This window comes from Cyanistes caeruleus, chromosome 28, assembly GCF_971803275.1.
Source record: "Cyanistes caeruleus chromosome 28, bCyaCae1.hap1.1, whole genome shotgun sequence".
NCBI classification, from domain to species: Eukaryota; Metazoa; Chordata; class Aves; order Passeriformes; family Paridae; genus Cyanistes; species Cyanistes caeruleus.
The window spans coordinates 5,609,182-5,628,976 of NC_141728.1; the positions used below are offsets into that span (position 1 = coordinate 5,609,182).

Here is a 19,795-nt window from a genome sequence, read left to right on the forward strand (position 1 = left end):
ACTTGCTGCCTTGAGATGGGAAGCAAACTTGCAAATCTTTCACATTCTCCGGCCATTCCAATTAATTGGTGAAGTCTGCAACTTTTCGGAATTTCTTGAGTTGAGCAACAGGGAAGTAAAGCTCTCGTGAACTGAGGGTTCTTAAATGCCAGATCCTTCTGTGCCCTCCCAACAAAGATCTTTTTGAGCTGCAGGAAATTACTTCAATGGGAAAATAATTCCAACATGTAATAATCTGACCAAGGCTAAGCGTTGCCAGCAGTTGTTCCAGATGCTCCTCCCAAGACCCCTGCAGGAAGGAGCCCAGCCCCCAATGCACATGGGCTTTGGCTGCCCTCTGGCACAGAAGCCCCCCAGGGGCACAGGTCTCTGGGGCAGGAGAAGGGCACCAGCACTGCCAGGGCTCGGCTGGGGTGGCAGGTCTGCCTTGGTGGGGACTCTGCCACACTTGCTGATTTCAGTGCTGCCAGGCTCCTGTGCAGATTCTGTACAAGGCCCCGTGCCCTTCCTGCTGTGGCTGTGTTGGCAGCCCTGAGGGCTCCTTCTGCTGCCCTGAGCCTGCAGAGCAGGGCAGCGTTTGCTGATGGTTTGAGGCGTTCCTAAAGATCCTGTTGGGCTGTCTTAGACACTTTGGGCAAGGGATTCCTTCCAACCTGGGCCACTTTGGGGGGGATGGGGGCGGAACCAGGGCAGGTGGCAGTGCGTGCAAGGGCCCTTTGTGACACGGTGCAGCATGGTAACTGTGGAATGGAAAGGGACAGGGTGTCCAAGGGCCCTTTGTGACACGTGGTGACATAGGGGCTGGCGGTGACAGGGCAACGCCACTGTGCCCAGTGCACGCGACGGGACAGGACGCGCCAGAGCGGTGCTGTGAGGAGCCCCCACACAGCGCACTCGATTGTGTCTGACCCGGAGCTTTTCCAAGACTTTACTCCTACAGGTGACCTCGTGGCAAGACTGAGGGCCTTGGTGGCCCGTGGCTTTCCCGAGGTTTTTTTTTTTCAGGTGCCTGCGGGGGAAGACTGCGGGACTTGGTGGCCCGTGGCCTTCCCAAGACTTTTCTTTTGCAGGTGCCTTCAAGGCCAGACTCCGGTACTTGGTGACCTGGAGCTTTTCTGAGGCATCACCCATCCTTCTGGCCTCTGTCCTCAAGGTGAGACTGTGGGACCTGGTGACCACAGTCATTTACGAGGAGTCTCCAGTCATTGTGGCAGGAGCCCTCGAGACCCGACTGCAGGACATGCTGTCCTGTAGGCTTCCTGAGGCTTCTCTCTCGCAGGTGCCTTCAAGGCACAACTGCACGACTTGTTGACTCAGAGATTTCCCAAGGCATCTCTCTTTAAGGTGCCCCCAAGGTCAGATTGTGTCATGGCGAGCAGATTCCTCAGCCTGTTCCAAGTGTTCAGAGGGAACAGAAAGACAGCCCCTGGAGCTGCCCCGGCACAGCAGCCTGAAGAGCCGGAGCAATTCCAATCACTGCAGGATGGTGAGTGGCAGAGCTGGGCCACAGGGCTGATGGCTGCAGCCAGCTAGGCCCCATCCATCCCATCCGGTCCCATCCCATCCCGTCCTGTCCTGTCCCATCCCGTCCCCTATGGACATGCCCAAGGACAGGACAGAAGAGGGGCTGGGGCTGACCCCTGCCAGAGGCCCTGCTCCATCCCCTGAGCCACCCCAGGGCTGTCCCTGACTGGGGAGTGCAGGGCTGGGCTGTGTTCTCCGGCCTCTACCACAGCCCCTCAGCTCTGGCTGCTCTTTGACAGATGTAGCCATGGACAAGAGACCAGAGCAGAAGCCTGCCCATGGCCGCTTCCGCAGAACGCTGAAGGTACCTGCAGCCATCCCCACCTGGGCTGGGCCTGCTGTCACTGCTCAGCCCAGCTCTGCACTTGCAGCAATCCATGGAACATGCCTCTCTTCCCTGTCTTTTGTTCATTCTGCACAGAGGTTCCGCAAGTTCCTGCGCACTGGGCGTAGAAAGAACAATACAGCAGCAACTGAGGGCACAGCTGAGCCTGACTCCGGGCTGACCGAGCTCCAGGCAGAGCCTGATGTCAGCCCAGATTCAGCTGAGCCCTCACAAGACTCTGATGCTGCAGTGAAGGATGACAGGGCAGAGGCTGACATGGCAGGGACTGAGGGCACGGCCATTCCAAATGATGACATTGGAGAGACTCAGGGCACCATGGATGCCAACAGGATACTCACTCCCACTATTAGCCAAGAGCTCGTATGGGATTATTTCAAGGACCCTCGTGTCTCTTCTGACGTCGTTGACAAGAGAGCTGCTTCTTCTGACCAGCAGGTACCCACCAGGGGCCAGAACTGGAGGTCTCCCAGGATCCTGAGGCCCTTCAAGCCACATCCACAGGGCCCCCTCAGCCTTTGAGGCCAGCAGAACATGACGGGAAGGGAAGCACTTCTTGGGGGAAGCTGGGGAAGTTGCTGCCTTGGACAGCACTTCATGTCCTCCCCATGCCTCCTCCAGGTGCCATCTACTGTGAGGAACATTCACCAGAGTCTGGTGTCCTGTGTCACTGTGGATGTCAGGCAGCAAATTGACATAATAAGGCTGGCTGAACAACACCCGGTCGATGTGGTGCTGACCCTCCTGCGCTGTGCCCCATCGTGTGACAGGTATGGGGCCCACATGCCTTGAGAGCTCAGGGCTCACTGGCCTTTAGGGCCCATCGCCCTGCACAGCCTGTCCAATGGGCTCTGCCCAACAGGCAGAGAGGTCCAGGAGCCTCAGGCCCCTCTGTTTCCTGAGGCTGCTGCCAGTGCTCCCTCCCTGCCCTTCAGGGCACGGAGGCTCTGTCCCCTGAGACCCCACAGCTACACAGGGCATGGCAATGTCACTGAGACACCCCTGACACAGAGCTCTGATCCCACAGAGCTGCTGCCATGATGTGGCAAACCATAGCCTCATCGGGACCAACAGTTGAGAAAGTGCTGCCAACACTTCTCTGTGTGATGGAGAACTGGCCCCTTTGCAGCACCTGCACCTCTGATGGGGACAACAAGGACGTTTTGCCTTTGAGTGTGAGTTTCTGGAGATGATCACCTGGAGCTTGCTTCCCCAGGAGCTCTCCATCTTCTTCCTGCCGAAGGCGCTGGGCTGAAACCTGGGCCAGGGGCAGGCTCAGGGGACACCGGGCCCGCTGTTCCCCGCGCGTCTCCCCTCGGGCTTTGCCCCATGGACACCTCGGCACTGAGCACTGTCTTGGTGTGATTCTTTTGCAGGCAACTCTGGTGCTCTGGATGATTGTCCAGATGCCACAGTGCCACGAGGCGATGATGCTTTATTCCGCCCGCCTGTTTGTGGCTCTGCTGTTCCATGTTGTCATCACCACACAGCAGATGCCACCAGTGGAAGCTGACAGCTTCTGGAAAGCTTGCCGGGAGCAACACCGCCTTCCCAGCAACGCCAACAGGTGCCAGTCCTCCTGTCCTTCCCATGCCCTTGTGGCTGACACCAGTGCACCCAGTGTGACCTGGGCTTTGCTCTGCACACAGGTTTGCAGTGCAGGTCATGAAGGCTCTGCTCTGCCGACTGCGGTGTGACAATGTGGTCATGGAAATGGGACGCAAGCGTGGCTGGGACACGCTCCTCTGTGCTGACACCCAGCACTATGCCGTGGGTCTGCTGGCCAGGTGAGCCTCACTTCTCCCAGCTGCCTCTGAAACTTGTGCCCTGTGCCTGGGGTGTCTCACACAGTCCCTGTGGTCCTGGCCAGAGGGCCTTGTCACGGAGGGATGGCTGAGCAGACTGGAAAAGGCTGAGAAAGGAGGGTGCCCAAAAGGAGCCACTTCCCAAAGCACCCACGGTCCCTCCAGGGATGCTGGGGAAAGGCCAGATCTCTGTGAGTCATTCCTGGGAGAGGTCTGTGTTCCCCCCATATCAGAGTCTTGGTGCCGTTTTCCCCCTGACAGGGAGATGCGCCGTGGCTTGATCCCCTTCTGTTCCCGCATTGCAATCCACCTGCTCAAGTCGCTCAGAAGAGAGGAGCCATGCTGTGATCTGTCCTTCCTGGCATTCCTTGTGGAGGTGAGCCCGATGGCCAGCACTCCCTCGCTGAGCTGCCTGCCAGCCCTGTCCCCTTGCATAGCCGCAGCTGCCTGGGACGGTGCCCGCGCCCTGTGCTGCTGCCTGGGCCCAGCCCTGCGCAGTTCCAGGCTCCTGCCGGCTGGCTCCCCTGTCACTGCCCTGTGCCTTTCAGGTCCTCGAGTGCTTAGATTTGACTAAATACAGTGACGGTGTCCTTGAGATCACGTCAAGGCACCTGCAGAGCGAGTGCAGGCAGAGGCGTCGCCTGGCGCTCAGAGGCCTCAAGGTGCTCAGCAAGGATCCCTCGATGGTGAGAACGGGGCAGCAGCTGAAGCTGTGCTGGGCAAAGGAGCCCCTTGGGCTGGCTGGGCTTCAGGAGCTGAGGCAGCTGCTCCCAGCTCTCCTGCCTCACCTGCCTGAGTGCTTTGGGACAGGACTTTGGCCTCTGGGCCCAGCAGCAGCAGGGTGGGGTTGCAGTGCCAGGGTGGTCTTGGCGCTGCAGCCATTCAGGGCTTCCCAGCACAGCCTTGTGTTCCAAACAGGCCATAAGAATGTGCAGCCTCTCTCAAAGCCTTCAGGACCTGCTGGCTGATGCAGATGGAGATGTAGTTGGCATGGCCCTCCGTGTGTTCATCAATATGCTCAACAATAAAGACATCATGATATGCAGCACCACTGCCCCAAAGCTGGCTCAGGCACTCCTGCTGCTCTTTGATCACGTAAGGCTCTGTGCCCCCAGCCACGGGCATTGGCTGCTGCCCAGAAACTTTGTGTCTTACAGATTTCTGGGCCTTTGCCCAGCTGAGCCTGGAGGAATTGGTATTAAGGTCTTCTTCTCTTCTTTTCCTCCAGGACCACATCCATGTGCAGTTGCTCTCCCTTGACCTCTTCTTCAAGGCAATGGACTTGGTAGTGGACGAGGGAAAGAAGCCCCTGGAGAAGATTTTGGACCAGAGCCTGATTCCACTCTTCATCCACTGCCATGATGAGAACCGGCATGTGGCAAAGGTGAGGTTTGCTGTGATGCCGGTGCATCCCTGGGAGGGGCATCGGCTTCCTCCTGTCCTGGAACCTCTCAGGCTGCGGCTTCCTCGGGGCCCTGTCACCCAGACAAGAGTCCTATGCCCCGGGCTGCAGTGCCATCTCTGCATCTCTGCTGCTCTCCAGGCCTCTCGGGAAACGCTGCTTCGTGTGGCCGAGTTCCTCAAGAGGAGGAATTTGAAGCGGCTGGTGAGGAAGGAGCAGCTGTCAAAGTTTGCTGAGCGTCTGGTAAGAACGGCCTGGAGAAGCCCAGTCTTGAGAAGCTCCCAGCCCCCAGCACTCAGTGTGTGGGGCTGGCAGCTGTGGCCCCTGTCCAGTGCTGCACCCAGGGGTGCCAGCCTGTGCCCCACACGCCGCTCCCTTCCCTGGGCCGCACGGCTTCGTCTCCAGGCTCCTGTGGCCCCGAGCCGGCTGCCGATGGAGCCACACCCAGTGGGGCTGCGGGTCAGGGGGACAGCGCGGCTCCTCGGGCAGCTCCCGGCTCTCTGCCCCCTCCAGAGCCCGGCGCCAGCGGCTGCTGGCCGGGCCTCAGGGCTGGGCGGGCACGGGAGGCCGGGGCTGGCCGCAGGCAGCAGCGCCCGGCCGAGGGGCAGAGCCCGCGCCAACCCTTCCCTCTGCCGCTCTCTCCAGCTGGCACAGGACAAGAACCGAGCAGCCGAGCACCTGTGCCGGGCCCTGCCGTACCTGGACAGCCCACAGGAGCCGCTGCGAGAGGCGGCCATCAGGTTCCTCGGTGAGCCACGAGCCCGGGCTGGCTCCCTCCCCGCCACAGCTCGGCCCCAGCCCCGGCTGCTGCCCCGGCAGCGACACCCGGGCCCGGCGCCCTGGAGCCCCGGCTGCCCTCGGGGCTGCTGCTGCCGGCCTCTGGCAGCCGTGCCCTTGGGCTGAGTCAGGATGCAGCAAGGGCCCGGGCTGAGCCCTGCCGGGGCAGGAGGGCGTGTGGCCACAGGGCTGCAGCGCCGCTGGCAGGGAGCTGTGCCGCCGGGGCCCTGACAGGCTCTGTGTTCCCAGGGATGGCCAGGGAGCCCCTGAGGGGGCAGCAGGAAGAGCTGCAGACCCTCATCGCGGGTGAGTGAGGGATGGCAGTGAGGGGCTGACACTGGGGGATCTGTAATGCTCGGGCAGGGAGCTGTAATCCGTGCCCCGGCTTCAGAGGGCTTCTCTCCCTGTGTGGACACCTTGGTGGTGTGGGAATATCACAGAGAGATTTCAGCGACATGGGGCAGGGATTTGGGTGGGGTGTGGATTCGTGACCAGGACCTTGCAGCTGATCCTGTTGGCCTCTTCACTCTTGTGGCCACGGCAAGAGCAGGCTGGGATGGCTCTGGCAGGACTTTCTCCTAGGATTCCCACAGATCTGGGCTCTGACTGCGGCTCTGTTCCACTCTCTTCCAGCACTTCAAGCTCTAAGAAGAGACGACAACCCTTCTGAGAGAAACACAGTTCTTCAGCAGACGTTTATTGAAAGAACTGAAGAATTACGCTCGTCTGCTGGCTTACGAAACCGGTCTTCGTGTAAGATGCTACGGATGATGAGACTACGCTGAGACCAGAAGAGACCAGCTGGAGCTCCAGGCACTGCTGGCAACTGGCCCAGCTGAGCCTGTGGGAAGCTCGCATGGCTTCAGCCCTCTCCCTGCCTCTAGATAGCTCTGTCTCTGCAGCCCTAAGACACTGCCCATACCTTCTCTTTCCCTCCAGTTTCCCTCCCCTTTGAAAGCTCCCTCCCTGCGGCCCTCAGACACTGCCCATCCCTTCTTTTTCCCTCCACTCTTCATCCATTTTGACAGCTCCCTTCTTCCAGCCCACAGACCTTGCCCATCCCCTTTTTTGCCCCTCAGCTCATCCCTTTGCTTCGCATCCCATCAATAAACAGTTTGGCTTTTTCACTTTACCTGCATCTCTGTGGAGCTGAAGGGTCACAAATCCAGAGTGCTGTGACACACAGGCCCCTCCTGCCGTTCTCTCGGGCGCTGTGTTTTGTGCAGAGACACAGAGGAACGAGCAGAGATCAGGCTGGAAAGGTCCCTGTGCTGAAGGTCCAGTTCCACAGCACTGTGGAGTTAAAGGTTTAACTGAGCACCCTGAAGGCCTTGGATTTTGGAAGAGCCAAGCTGAGTATGCCCTGAAGTTGGCTGTGAGGGATTCTGTGGCAAGCATGCACAGAGGGCAAAGGAGCTTGGAATGCCTGAGTCTTTCTAGAACAGCTTCCTAAAAGCACAGCAATGCTCCATCCCTGGACAGGATCAGGAAGAGGGCAGAACTGTTAGAGCCAGCAGAGAGATGGGGACTTCAGATGGCTCTTCTTTAGAATGCTGTTTATTCTATCGACTAGATTACAGCAGGGGGTCGTGGGTCAGCCTACAGCTGCTGGCTACAGGCAAGCCCTGTGTCCTGAAGCCCACTTAGTTCTGCTTACAGTGCATTATATCTCTTTCTTTTGCTGTGTGTATCATTACATAACAACCAATCAGCATCATACACAATACCTTTACATGTACATGTATCCTATCAAAACTGCTATAAAAAATTACCATACTATGTTAGTGACTAACTAATCATTGAGTTAGTAATTACATGTTAAATTTTCAAAGTTGTTTTGTAGTGGAAAATCCTTTTTGCTTTGGTAAAAAATGTCTTTCTGTCTGCCTGTGCTTTTTCACTTGTTAGAAAACATGCTTTGTTTGAAGACCACTTAAATCTTTTGGACTTTAGCCATAAAACCTCCTCCTAACTGACTAAACCTTTGTTCCAAACCTTCCAACTCGACTAAACCTTTGTTCTCTCAGTGGTTTCAGCAATAAGTGGTCCTAAAAACATCTTTTTATATATCCAAGCTTGCTTTCATTTCTAAAGAACCTTCCGGTAAGCATTCATATCTGTAAAATTTTTTGTTAAGTTTTCTTCCTTCCTAACATCTCGCCCAGTCTGATGAACAACTGTCGTGGTTTTAAACCAGTAACAAAAAAACTACTTATTTCTTGTTGTGAGATATGGATTAGAACAAGAGTAAAACAGGCTTAAAACTTAAGAGGAATAAAGACAGTTTATTAACAAACTACAAGAACAAGAATACTAGAATAAACTTTCAGAAAACCTCCTTATCTTCTACATTTTAACTATTTCTCTGTACACATGACAACATAGAGACAAATAACTTTAGGACTTTGGTGGTTAAAAACAGTCTTAATTCTTGCTACAGTCTTTCATCAGTCTTTGCAGAGAAACAGAAGTCTCTTTCTGTTAGCTTACGGAGTTTTTCACTAGAAAACTATTTTTCATCATAGTTTTCTATTTCTCTAATGCCAGCTGCCCGGAAATCTGTCATTAGATCTTCTCCTCCCATTTCACATCTCTAAGGTGTGTATGGGTCACAGAGTTTAGGAATCTTATTTTAAGGATAAGTTATTCAAAGGCAGAAGTCTTCTTCATTTGTCTCTGTGAGCCTTCCTGGAAACAGTTTTCTCTTTGCCCTCAAAGCTTCAAAATCTTCACTCAACTCAATTCCAGCAACTCACAGTATCACAAGCACTCTCTCTGTCTCTCTTCTGCTCAAAAGTTACACTTTGAATATTTCACTCCTCTTAATACTCTTATTATGAATTAAAGGAGTCTTTTTATACTATTATTGTCCATCTCCATAGCTTTAACAGAAAGATATTTCAGCTGTAAAGCATCTCCTTATTCTCTCTTTATAGTATTATTGTCCATCTCTATAGCTTTAACAGAAAGATATTTCAGCTGTAAAGCATCTCCTTATTCTCTCTTTCTTATTTAAACTTAACTCTTTTCTTCACTGTTTTTGGTGGTTCTATGATGTCTCTTCTATGTTGATTGTCTCTCTCTCTCTGTCTTTCTGAGAAAAGGAGTAATCTGTATGTTTATCCAGGTAGTAAAAGAATTAAAAGCTTTAGGAAAACTGCAAGAGTTCATGGTGTTAAGTTTCAGTCTAGCAGCAAAAACTGAAAACCAAGCTCGGCTGGCCAGCACTGCTTCTCTTCTCCCTCCCCCCCCCTCCACCCCGCGGCCTTGTAGGCCTGGAGAGGGGGGGAGGAGGCCAAGACAGAGCCTGCTACCTTGTCCGAAGCCGGAAACCAAAGAGAGCAAGAGAATTCTGTCTGTACTTCTTAAGGGGGTGTTTACAAGTTGAATTCACTTTTTAATGGTCAGATCTGCTGTCAATTCTTGAAAATGACCGATAATTGGTCAGGAAGGAAAAACTCCCATCAGCCACCAGCAGCTTCAACTTCCTCTCCCTCCAAGCTGTCTTAAAGGTAAAGCTACCCCATGACAACAACATAGATGCTAGAAATTGTCTTATTCATCATTTGTGCACACATTGAAGTATACATGTGTCACAATCTGCTCACACAGGTGGGCGTCGTGAGAGGTTCATTTGATCTCAGTGTGCAAAAAGGACACCAAGGGATTTCAGTTTAAATCACAACAGCAATAATGCATCTTTATTTTAGTGCCAGCATCATGGATTATGCAATAGATGAGAAGGAGAGAAAGAGAAAGAGAGACAGGAATAAAGAGGCAAAGTAAAGAGAGAAAACGGGGGGGGGGTAATAGCTACCAATGGACAAGATGGGGTCACCGGTGTCTTCTTCCGTGGGGAACTCTCTCTCCAAAAGCAACTTAGAAAAGTCACGTTATAGTCTCAAGTTTCAAGGCAAGGAGCAGTTGGCCAAAAGGTGGGGAGATGTATAGGCTATTGTGGTGTGACCCCTTGCTCTGGCAAGCAGGTGTGAGGTACTGAACAGGCCCCGCTCCTCACAAGTCCCTGCTCAGCAGCAGGAATGAAGGCAGTGTACCGTGGCAGCACAGCAAACACCTGCAAACAATCACTCTTGTGCTGTAGGTTGAGCACCCCTTCAAACAATGGCTTAGCAAGCATCCACCTCAACCAGGCCAGAACCCCTGCACAAAGTCCCCTGAGCTCTTCAGGGTCTCGGTCTCTGTTCTTGCCATGCTCGTGAGGCAAATGAGGGAAACTTCAGACCGTCTCTTACACCACCCCGTGACTCACGATCATCATCAGGAGGGCTCCTTTGTAGTGTTGTTGCAAAGTCTTCAGGTCTCCTCAAAGGTTGGTAGCATACCCTGGAAAACAGAGACAGAAAATCAGACAGAAAAAGAAAAGCAGGAAAAAAATAAGGGCAAGAAAAAAGGAAAAACAAAAGCAAAGAATCAATTTTCAATTAAAATATACATTCAACTTCTTATTTCAAAGCATAAGCAATTTCAATTAATCCAATACAACCCAAATAAACAATTTTAGGCAATTTCTTTATCACAAGGGCTAATTTCTTATTTTTATTTTTCCAAAATTTCAATTAAATCCTAGTGAAGCAACAATTGCTTTACCAGAGTGAGGTTCATCCCAATAGAGGTAGGCAATAAATGGTGGATCAGTGTGTAAATGGACTGTAAAAGGTGATAAGAAATAACTGGGACTACATTAGAAAAATCACCTCCTGCAATCTTAGTAAAATTACAAACACAAAAATTTGAATGATTTTTTTGTACTCACTACTAAGATTTCTATAAGTACACTATCACAAGCAGTTCTCAAACATGCACATCCACGTCCTATATGCACAAGTAGTTTCAGAAGTCTTGGTAGGATGTATTTCAGAGTTGCAGATATTTTGTTCTGTGTCCAAACAAATATCTTGAGCTCTGCTTGCATTACTTTTCACAGACAAACCCTTGTTGTTCCTGGAAAATACAGTTTCCAAGTTAACAGTTAACTAAGTTATTAATTAAGTTAAGTTTCCAAATTAACAGTTTGCCACCTCTTACCAATTTGACGGGCCCATTCCGTATGCTCAAAAGGATAGAGAGCAGCTCCATCATGATTCAGCCCTAAGGCAATGATAGGGAATATTGAATGCACTGAAGCATTCTGTATAGTCAGTACAAAGGCTGTGGCTTTGTTTGTGCTGGGGTCACAGGTAAAATTTACAAAGTTCCACCAGGATTGGAATTCTTTTTCAAAATCAGTGGCATTGTCCCAAAATATTTTTTTTACTTTCAGTAGGAAAAGTGCCTTCTTTGCCTTCTCATATAATTGAGGCAGTAACTGACTGCATCCACAATTGAGCCTGAATGCAGCTAAGAAAAGCCAGTTATTTTGTGTAGCACCAAGTGCATCAATTATCAATTTGTGATCATTTACATTTACCTTTTCCCAATTTGTTAATATGTTTGCTAGTAACCACTGTTGGGTTCCCAAATCCGATAAGGATGACTGCTGTAATTTGGTTACATCCCCAGTTGTGGTAGCCAATTTGTTCATCAGCACTTCTAAGTCAATACTATTCAAAATTCCCAATCCTGTTCCCACAACACAGGTTATGATCTTGTCATTTGTTTCTTAGAAGGATTACGCCTTCACAACCAGGTTGTCCGCCTCTCAAAAGATGCTTGCAAAAAAGGTGAACAAGCTGGCTGAACTTTCTGAGACATTGTTTTGCATTAGCAATTTGACTTGTTTAAGAGACCACACCAGATTGAACAATATTTATTGTTGGCCTGTGCTGAAGATCCAGTTGGCCAGTTTTTCTGATTATCTATGGCCCGATTTCAAAAATCCTCAGGCTCAGTATAACCGGTGTTGGGTGGTGGTAGGTGTAGGTGTTACAACATTAACATCAAGTTCTCCCCAGTATTTGGTATTGTTTTTCCCACACATGATTTGATGGGAAAATTGTACGTCACTTAGCTTTAGCCAACAACTCTGATTTTGAATTTCACAAAATAGAAGATGGCCATGAGGTCCCATGCCATAACTGTCTACAGGTTCAATGAGGATTCAGCAATTAATTTTCAGGTTATTGTCACATCATCACCTTGCATTCCCATAAAGGGAGGGAAAACATTATGTTTGTCATCCAGCACTAGTGGGGTGCTTGCACCATAGTATGTGATTACTGCACTCAGTATGGGTTTTGCCACAGCATTGATTTTGAGTCTATAAATTAGACCTTTCAGACCTGACTGATCTGTCAGGTCATTTTGCCAATTACATGTTCCATAGGTTGATTTGGTTCAAGTGAAATGATACCAACAGTCAGTAGATTGGTTTTTACAAAGCTTTGTCATTCCCACCGTGTTGGAACTGGGGTCAAGGGTATAGTAACCGATATTTTTCTGAATGACAACACAGTATGAGGGGGGATTGTTTGTTACATGGCCACACTGCTGTGGCGCAGAGTTTCGCCATGATGTTGGGGTGCAAATTGCTTGTCACATCTGATTCTAGAAAATTTCCAGCGACTGCAATGGTGGAAGCTTTCTCATAGAGACTTTTCCACTTTTCTGCACACTACCTTAATTACTTCATCAATTGTTCCGGTTAACTCTCTAAGCCAATCATTTCAGTCCCAACCCCAGTCATTTTGACGGTATGTACCTCAAGAGTCGTGTAGTACTACGGTCACTAGGTTTGGGTGATGGCTTCTGGGGTAGGGTCCTAGAACATACCAGGTGTACCTGATGGTAGCTTCAGACCACGGCCACTCAGCCAAGTTTTGGCCATGGTGTTGTGGTAATATGCAGACAAGTATCTTACCACAGTAAGTACTTACTATTTAATACTAGTATTATCATGGTTTATCTGGTCTTCATGGCCCTCGGTGGTGTTCTGTGAAAAGTGAACACAACAGAGTCTGCCCCCAAAAGGCAGAAACTTAAAATCAGGGAATTATCCAGCGTGTGTTGATCGAATGCTCTTTTCCCAGAGCATGGGAGGCCACCCATGCATATTTATTTGGAGAGGTTTTTAGTACTAGTGGTACTTGCCCTACGCTAGGAAGGTCCACCAGGGCAGGTTGTCCAGGGTAGTGTGCTGGATTCTTAGGGTCACTTGGTCCCCATAGAGTGGGAATTATGCTTGGGGCTTTTGGACAAAAGGCAGTGATTTTGGGACACCTGTTTAATCACCATCTATCATTTACCTTTTTTACAGCTTCCCTTAGCCAAAGAGCCCAGCTTCCCACCTGTGGTTTAAGGAGTTGTTTCAGGAAACCATTGGTCCTTTCTACAATCCCATTAGCTTGAGGGTAGTAAGGGGTGTGAAAAGTCCATTTAATTCCTTCACCTTTTGCCCAGTTCTGTACAATTTTGGCAGTGAAATGGGACCCGTTATCAGATTAAATTTCTTGTGGTTTTGGGAAAATTCCAAAGCCCCCTTGCAATGCTTTGACAGTATTATCTCCTGTCGTTCTTTTCAAAGCTTCGACTTGGACCAACCCACATATAATCTCCACTCCTACCAGCACAAAGTGTTTACCACCTGACTTCTTAAAGGGACCAATATGATCTACCTGCCACGCATCCCATAAGCCTTTACCCTTTCTTAAGTGCATAGGTCATCTCCTAAAGGATGCCTTTTCAGTCATCTGTGACATTACTCGCAGGCTGATATGCAAGGTTTACACATTTCCCTGGTGACAGGCCAGCCGCGGGCAAGAGCTTCTTTGTACAAATCTTTGGCACCTGGGTGCCATCTTTTTGCATGCAGCCATTCCAAAAGGTGCTCCCGGTCCTCTGTAATTTGTTCTTCTTTCAAGCTGAAACATAAACTTGGAAGAATTTAGGACATTATAAAAGCTAAAGCCTTAATTAAAATTAATCCTTCCTAAATCAAATTAAAATAGATAGAGAAACCCTACTAGAATTAGGAGCTAATCATTAGCAAATATCTGTCTGCCAACCTTATGTTTGTTCAGCTGGGCTTGTAATGAGAAACAAAGAATCTTATGAGGACTTTCAAGAACATAAGACAATTGCAAGTCAGAAACTAATTGGAAACACAAAACTAGGAGCCTGGCCTGGAATCCATTTGACATTTTGGACTGAAAAGGTAGAAAGTTCAGAATGAGGAAGAGATATATTCCTTCCTCCCTTTTGTGACCACTCCCCATAATAAGACCACCAACTGATTTCAAGGAACAAACTGTGCATGCTTAATTGCTTCTTTCTTAATTGGCATAGGAAGTGGGGAGTGGGTGGTAACTGGGTTATGAATCTGTATTTGTATTCAATATCTAGGTAAATAAAAGTCTGTATTCACCTGAACTCGGGGCTGTGTGTATTACGGGGTGACCCTGCCCATTGGCCCAGCACTGCCAATAAACATACACTCTGTAATCCTAATCGGTTAAAGAGTCTTTGTCTGTCTCAGCTCGATACTGATACTAGATCATATCCATATTTTGGTAAATCATTTTGGCGACCGCAGCAGGACTCTGCTCTCTCTAGCTGAGGGGCCAGCAGGGGTCCAGGCCTACCCAGAATTTTCTGGGAAGAGTCCTGTGTCCTCACTGACAGCCTGGGGAAAGACCAGGAACTGCCAGAACTATGGACAAAAGGTATGTTTAAAAATTGAAACAGGTACCTTTGAGGTGGTGTACGGTGTACACAGGGTTAAAAGGCTGTTGATAAATAGATAAAATTAATAAATAAATAAAAGAGACATCTTTACGTGCAACGAATGCCTCTGTGTTTTTGTTTGAATGTTTACACGGAAAAATTGGTTTTAAGAGTGTGAGCTCTTAAGTTGAGAGCAGGAGGAGCAGCGTAAGCTGCCGGTGGTTTGTGTTTTAAATAGTGCCAGTAGTGGTGGCACCGGGAGGTGATAGTTTGTGTCTTGAGGTGAAACGGTGGTAACAACAGGATTGCTGGTTTGCTGTGTTTTGGGAGCAGTGGTGGCTGTGAGAAACAATTTTGAGAAGCCGGATGCAAGCATTAAACCTTAGTTAGTGCCTTGTTATAAACCACATTAGTTGTTTCGGTGTCTATCCCAAGTTCCAGTTATTAACTCTTTTCTTGTTATGTATTAGCTGTACTTACCCTTTGCTGTCATGTCCCTGTCCCATTGGGAGATCACCGCCACTGCTCCCCAGAATGGCGTCCCCAGCCCTGAGGAGGAGGATGACACAAGGGCCTGGACGCAAATGAGAGAGACCAGAGACACACAGGATGCACACAGACTAATAAGACTCCGGAAACAAGGAGCCACACTAAAAAGAAGAAATCAAGACAGCACCACCGAATGAGGAAGACCCAGAGGAGTCCCCTGACTTCCTCCTAAAAACTGACATTGTTACTATGAGGTTGAATTAGTTTCTGAAAATATTTCTTAAAATCTTGTAGAGGTAGGCCTCAAGAATGCTTGGTATTAGGGGTGGTCTAGCAAGCTGAAATTTTTATGGTAAAGGGAACTGGTACTTGGGGTTTCCAAGATACCCACCGAGGGATAAGATTCGTTCATGTTCGTACAAGGATGAGCTAACTCTCATGAAGCAATATCGATAAAGTTAATGATGCAGTATTAATGAAGCAATATTGATAAGGTTGTTATAGTGATTACTGCTACAGCTGAAATTGTATAAATATGTGCACTTTGGACAAAGACGATGGAGCTAGATTTGGGTTGCTGATACCCCTAGTTCCCACGCGCTTCAATAAAGCACCTGCATATAATCAATCTGTGATTATGTGTGTTCCTGAACGCTGACATTTTGGTGACCCAGATGGGACCCTGTGAGTGCTGCTGAGTGAGTTCATGACCCAATCACGCTCCAGCCGGCACCGAGGGATTCACAGGGAGCCCATCCGGCCGTGACCGTCTCCTCTGCTCACAATGTCCCTCTGAGAGAGGTAAGGTGCTTTTCGGTCTGCTCTGGTGCCTGCCGATAAGACGCAGCGAAATCTCCGCAGGGTTGGGCTGGAGGAATTCCTGGCATTGCCCAGGCGCCGTCTGTCAGACAAGTGCGAAAGCGTTGCAGGTTCAGCATCAGTGGTGTGTGGTGTATTGTAACTGTAACATGGAGAAGCTTAACGGGATTTGAGGTGGCAATGCCCCCATAGCACGTACTTCTCCTTTGGGGTGCTTATTGGCACATTGGAAACAGGGGAACTTTGGGCAAGATTTACGTAAAGTTGATTGATTATTGTAATACATGGTGGCCAGGATATGACCTGAACAGTGGGGAAAAGTGGCCAAGAAATGGATCTTTGCAGTATAACACCATTTTACAGTTGATGTTGTTCTGTAAGCGAGAGGGAAAATAGGAAGAAGTTCCATATGTAGATTTGTTTTTCTATTTGAAAGACAAGCCAGAATGGCAGGCTGAGTGTGGATTGATGGCAGTTAAAGCATGTGTGAGTGATAAATGTGAGGTTTGTATAAAAGGAAAAGTTGTTTAGAGCACCTGGCATTAAAAGAAAGTTTTTGTCGGCTGAAAGAGATGGATGTTGATTTACAAGTGGTTCCAGCAGAACCAAAAGAACCTGATTCTGTTTTGTCTGCCCCTACTTCATCTAATCCTATTTCCCCTAACCCTATTTCACCGAACCCCACTTCACCTTTCCCTCTTTATCCTCCTCTACCGCCTTCACCTGATCCTTCTTCTCTGGGAGATGATCAAGATCTAACTGTGATACAAGGAAATGTGAAAAATGCTGGGGAGGAGGATAGCAGTAGCGGGGGTGATGATAATAAATCAGTGACACCGGTGTCCCATCGGACTCGGTCAAAGCTTGCTCCGGTTCTGGGCAGAACGGGAAAAGATTTGGGCAGACAAAGGCGGACTGTGATTGCCCCCTTGAGACAAGAAGTAGGAGTAGAGGGGCTGGTGTTTGTGAAAGTGCCTTTCTCCCCTGCAGACTTGATAATTTGGAAACAGCCAGCTGGAACTTCTAGAGAAAATCCTGATAAAGTAGCAGGGGTGGTAAAAATGATTATGAAAACTCAGAATGCAGATTGGGAAGATATACAAGTAATATTGGATAATTGAATGGACTCTGCTGAGAAAGAGATGGTGCTTAGAGCAGCCAAGGAGAAGGAGAGAGAAGATCTCATAACTGGGGTGGTGACAGGGACTTTAGGTGAGAACTTTCTGACCGAGGATCCAGGGTGGGATCCCAATGCCTTTGGGGACATGCGGAGGCTGAAGAGATATCAAGAGTGGCTCCAGATAGGGGCTGGGAATGCTATACCAAAGGCTATGAATTGGTCTAAATTGTATGAGGTAAGAGAGGAAAAGAAAGAATCTCCTGGTGCATTTTTGGAAAGCGTTAAGGAGGCAGTGAGAAAGTATACAGATCTTCAACTAGAAACAGAACAAGCGAAAGTTCAGCTTGCGTTCATTTTTCTTAGGCAGTCGCAAAATGGTATTAGGAGAAAATTCCAGAAGTTAGAGGGAGAGGAATTAAAATATTTGAATAAATTACTTGAAGTGGCTTGGAAAGTATACAATAAGAGGGAAAAAGAAGCTAGTAAAAAACAGCAGCAAAATCTTTTGGCAGTGATCCAAGGAAGAGAGAATCCAGGTTTCAGAGGACATGGCAGAGTTGGTCGTGGACTGGGGAGAGGCGAACTTGGCAGAGGACAAGGGAGATGAGTTTTGCCAAGATTAGGGTTAAATCAATGTGCTTATTGTAGACAAGAGGGAAAAATGAATGCCCAAATCAGTTTAAGCAGGGCAATCAGTTCAATCAGAATCAAGACACTTTGAAATTAATGGTGCTGGGGGAGTACAGCAGCTGACTAGAATTGGAACAAAAACCAATACAGGAACCTTTAGTAACTATACAATTGGGAGATAAAGAAGTAAAATTTATGGTGGATACAGGGGCTACATATTCTGTGCTAAATGATCTAAAAGGGAAAATTGAAGACAAAACAGCAACAAGAGTTAGAGCCACAGGGAAGGAGGAGAATTGGACATTCCTGCAACCCCTGGATTTGTGTTTTGGAAACAAAGTTTTAACACATGAATTTTTATATATACCTGAGTGTCCAATTTCACTTTCAAGATGAGATTTATTAGCAAAACTTGATGCAGTGATAACTTTTGAGAACGGGGAACTTTTAATGAAAATCCCTGAATCGAAGACAGTACAAATTTTAATGAAAAAAGAAAAACCAGTCCCTACCATCCCTCAGGGAGTAGTGGACGCAGTAATTCCCTCTGTATGGGAAACAGACATACCAGGAAAATCTAAACTGGCACAACCAGTACATGTAGAATTAAAAGAAGGAGCAAAAGCTGTACAAGTTAAATAGTATCCTATAAAGGCAGAAGCACGACAAGGAATAGCAAAGATTATTGAAAAGTTTTTGAAGTACCATGTTTTAAAATACGTGAATCAGAATTTAATACACCAATATTTCCAGTGAAGAAACCAAATGTTGAGTACAGACTAGTACAGGATTTGAGAGCAATAAATGGAATAACAAAAGATATTTACCCAGTGGTAGCTAATCCTTACACATTGTTAACATCCGTGAAAAAGAAATAGAAATGGTTTACTGTAATTGATTTTAAAAATTCCTTTTTCTGCATACCCCTTGACAAAGAAAGTAGGAAACTGTTTGCCTTGGAGTGGGAAAATCCAGAAAATGGAAGGAAAACTCAGCTCACCTGGACACGACTCCCACAAGGATACAAGAACAGTCCAACCCTATCTGGAAGCCAGCTGGTTAAAGAGGTGGAGATTTGGACCGAGAATGGGCAAGTTCCGAGGGAGCAATACCTGCTGTGACAGTATGTTGATGATATACTGATAGCTACAGGGGAAAAGACAACCTGCAGAAAGGTAACAATTGAAAATTTAAATCAGCTGGGAATGAGTGGATATAAGGCTTCTAAAGAGAAGGCACAAATTGCCCCACAAACTGTGATTTACCTGAGATGTGAAATCTCACAAGGGCAATGAAAGCTGGGTACTGATCATATTCAAGCTATTTGTGCCATTCCAGAACCCCAGAACCTGCATGAGCTGCGAGTCTTCCTCGGGATGGCCGGATGGTGCTGCCTGTGGATCATGGACTATGGACTAATTGCAAAACCCCTGAATGAAGCCCACAAGACACAGCCGTTTACCTGGGGCAAACCACAGAAGGAGACCTTCCTCAAACTGAAGTAGGCATTGACAACAGCTCCAGCATTAGGACTGCCTGACCTATCCAAAGATTTTCAGCTGTTTGTGCATGAAAGACTACACCTAGCACAGGGAGTGCTGACCCAAGGTTTGTGAAGCTGGAAAAGGCTGGTAAGCTCCTTCTCCAAACAACTTGACCACGAGAGTGCTGGATGGCCTTTGTGCCTGTGGGCAGTTGCAGCCACCGTGATGCTGCCACAAGAAACTAGGAAACTCACGATGGGTAGACACATAGATGTCTATGTGCCACACATGGTGAGCACTGTTTTAGAACAAAAGGGGAGCCATTGGCTATCTCCAAGCAGGATGATGAAATTCCAGGTAATCCTGACTGAGCAGGATGATGTCACACTAAAGACAACTAACCTCTTGAATCCAGCTTTGTTCCTAGGTACCACAACTGAAGAAGGCCCATTGGAACACGATTGTGTGGAAGTGATAGAACACACCTGTTCAGCTAGAGCTGAAAGATGTCCCACTGGAACAGGCAGACTGGGAGCTGTTTACAGGTGGAAGCAGTTTTGTGGAGAACAGGACCAGATACCCTGGATATGCAGTAACAACAACAGGTGCAGTGGTGGAGGCAAAGGCCTTGCCAGCAAACACATCTGCCCAACGAGCACAACTGGTTGCTTTAACCAGGGCATTAGAGCTGAGTGAAGGGAAGAAAGTAAATATCTGGACTGATTCAAAATATGCTTTTGGAGTGGTGCATGTACATGGGGCACTGTGGAAAGAAAGAGGACT

The 19,795-nt window shown here is 48.4% G+C and overlaps 1 protein-coding gene and 1 long non-coding RNA gene across 2 annotated transcripts; one reads left to right on the forward strand and one right to left on the reverse strand.

Annotated features, from left to right (window-relative positions):
- The first annotated feature begins 282 nt into the window (after nt 1–282).
- LOC147649110 (maestro heat-like repeat-containing protein family member 7) lies at nt 283–6,983 on the forward strand. The gene is made up of 16 exons (XM_086864879.1): nt 283–1,153; nt 1,345–1,486; nt 1,764–1,828; nt 1,946–2,305; nt 2,489–2,637; nt 2,895–3,042; nt 3,244–3,434; nt 3,517–3,654; nt 3,934–4,048; nt 4,221–4,358; nt 4,591–4,767; nt 4,901–5,056; nt 5,216–5,317; nt 5,720–5,822; nt 6,101–6,157; nt 6,485–6,983. The coding sequence occupies exons 2-16, from the start codon at nt 1,369–1,371 to the stop codon at nt 6,634–6,636; spliced, it is 2,169 nt and encodes a 722-aa protein (XP_086721005.1). The 5' UTR covers nt 283–1,153; nt 1,345–1,368; the 3' UTR covers nt 6,637–6,983.
- Nucleotides 6,984–9,524: 2,541 nt separating this feature from the next.
- LOC147649111 (uncharacterized) lies at nt 9,525–15,048 on the reverse strand. The gene is made up of 3 exons (XR_015279600.1): nt 12,685–15,048; nt 10,626–10,813; nt 9,525–10,195 (listed from the first exon to the last, which is right to left on the reverse strand). It is a non-coding gene; the product is annotated as an uncharacterized LOC147649111 (long non-coding RNA).
- Between the last annotated feature and the right edge of the window lie 4,747 nt (nt 15,049–19,795).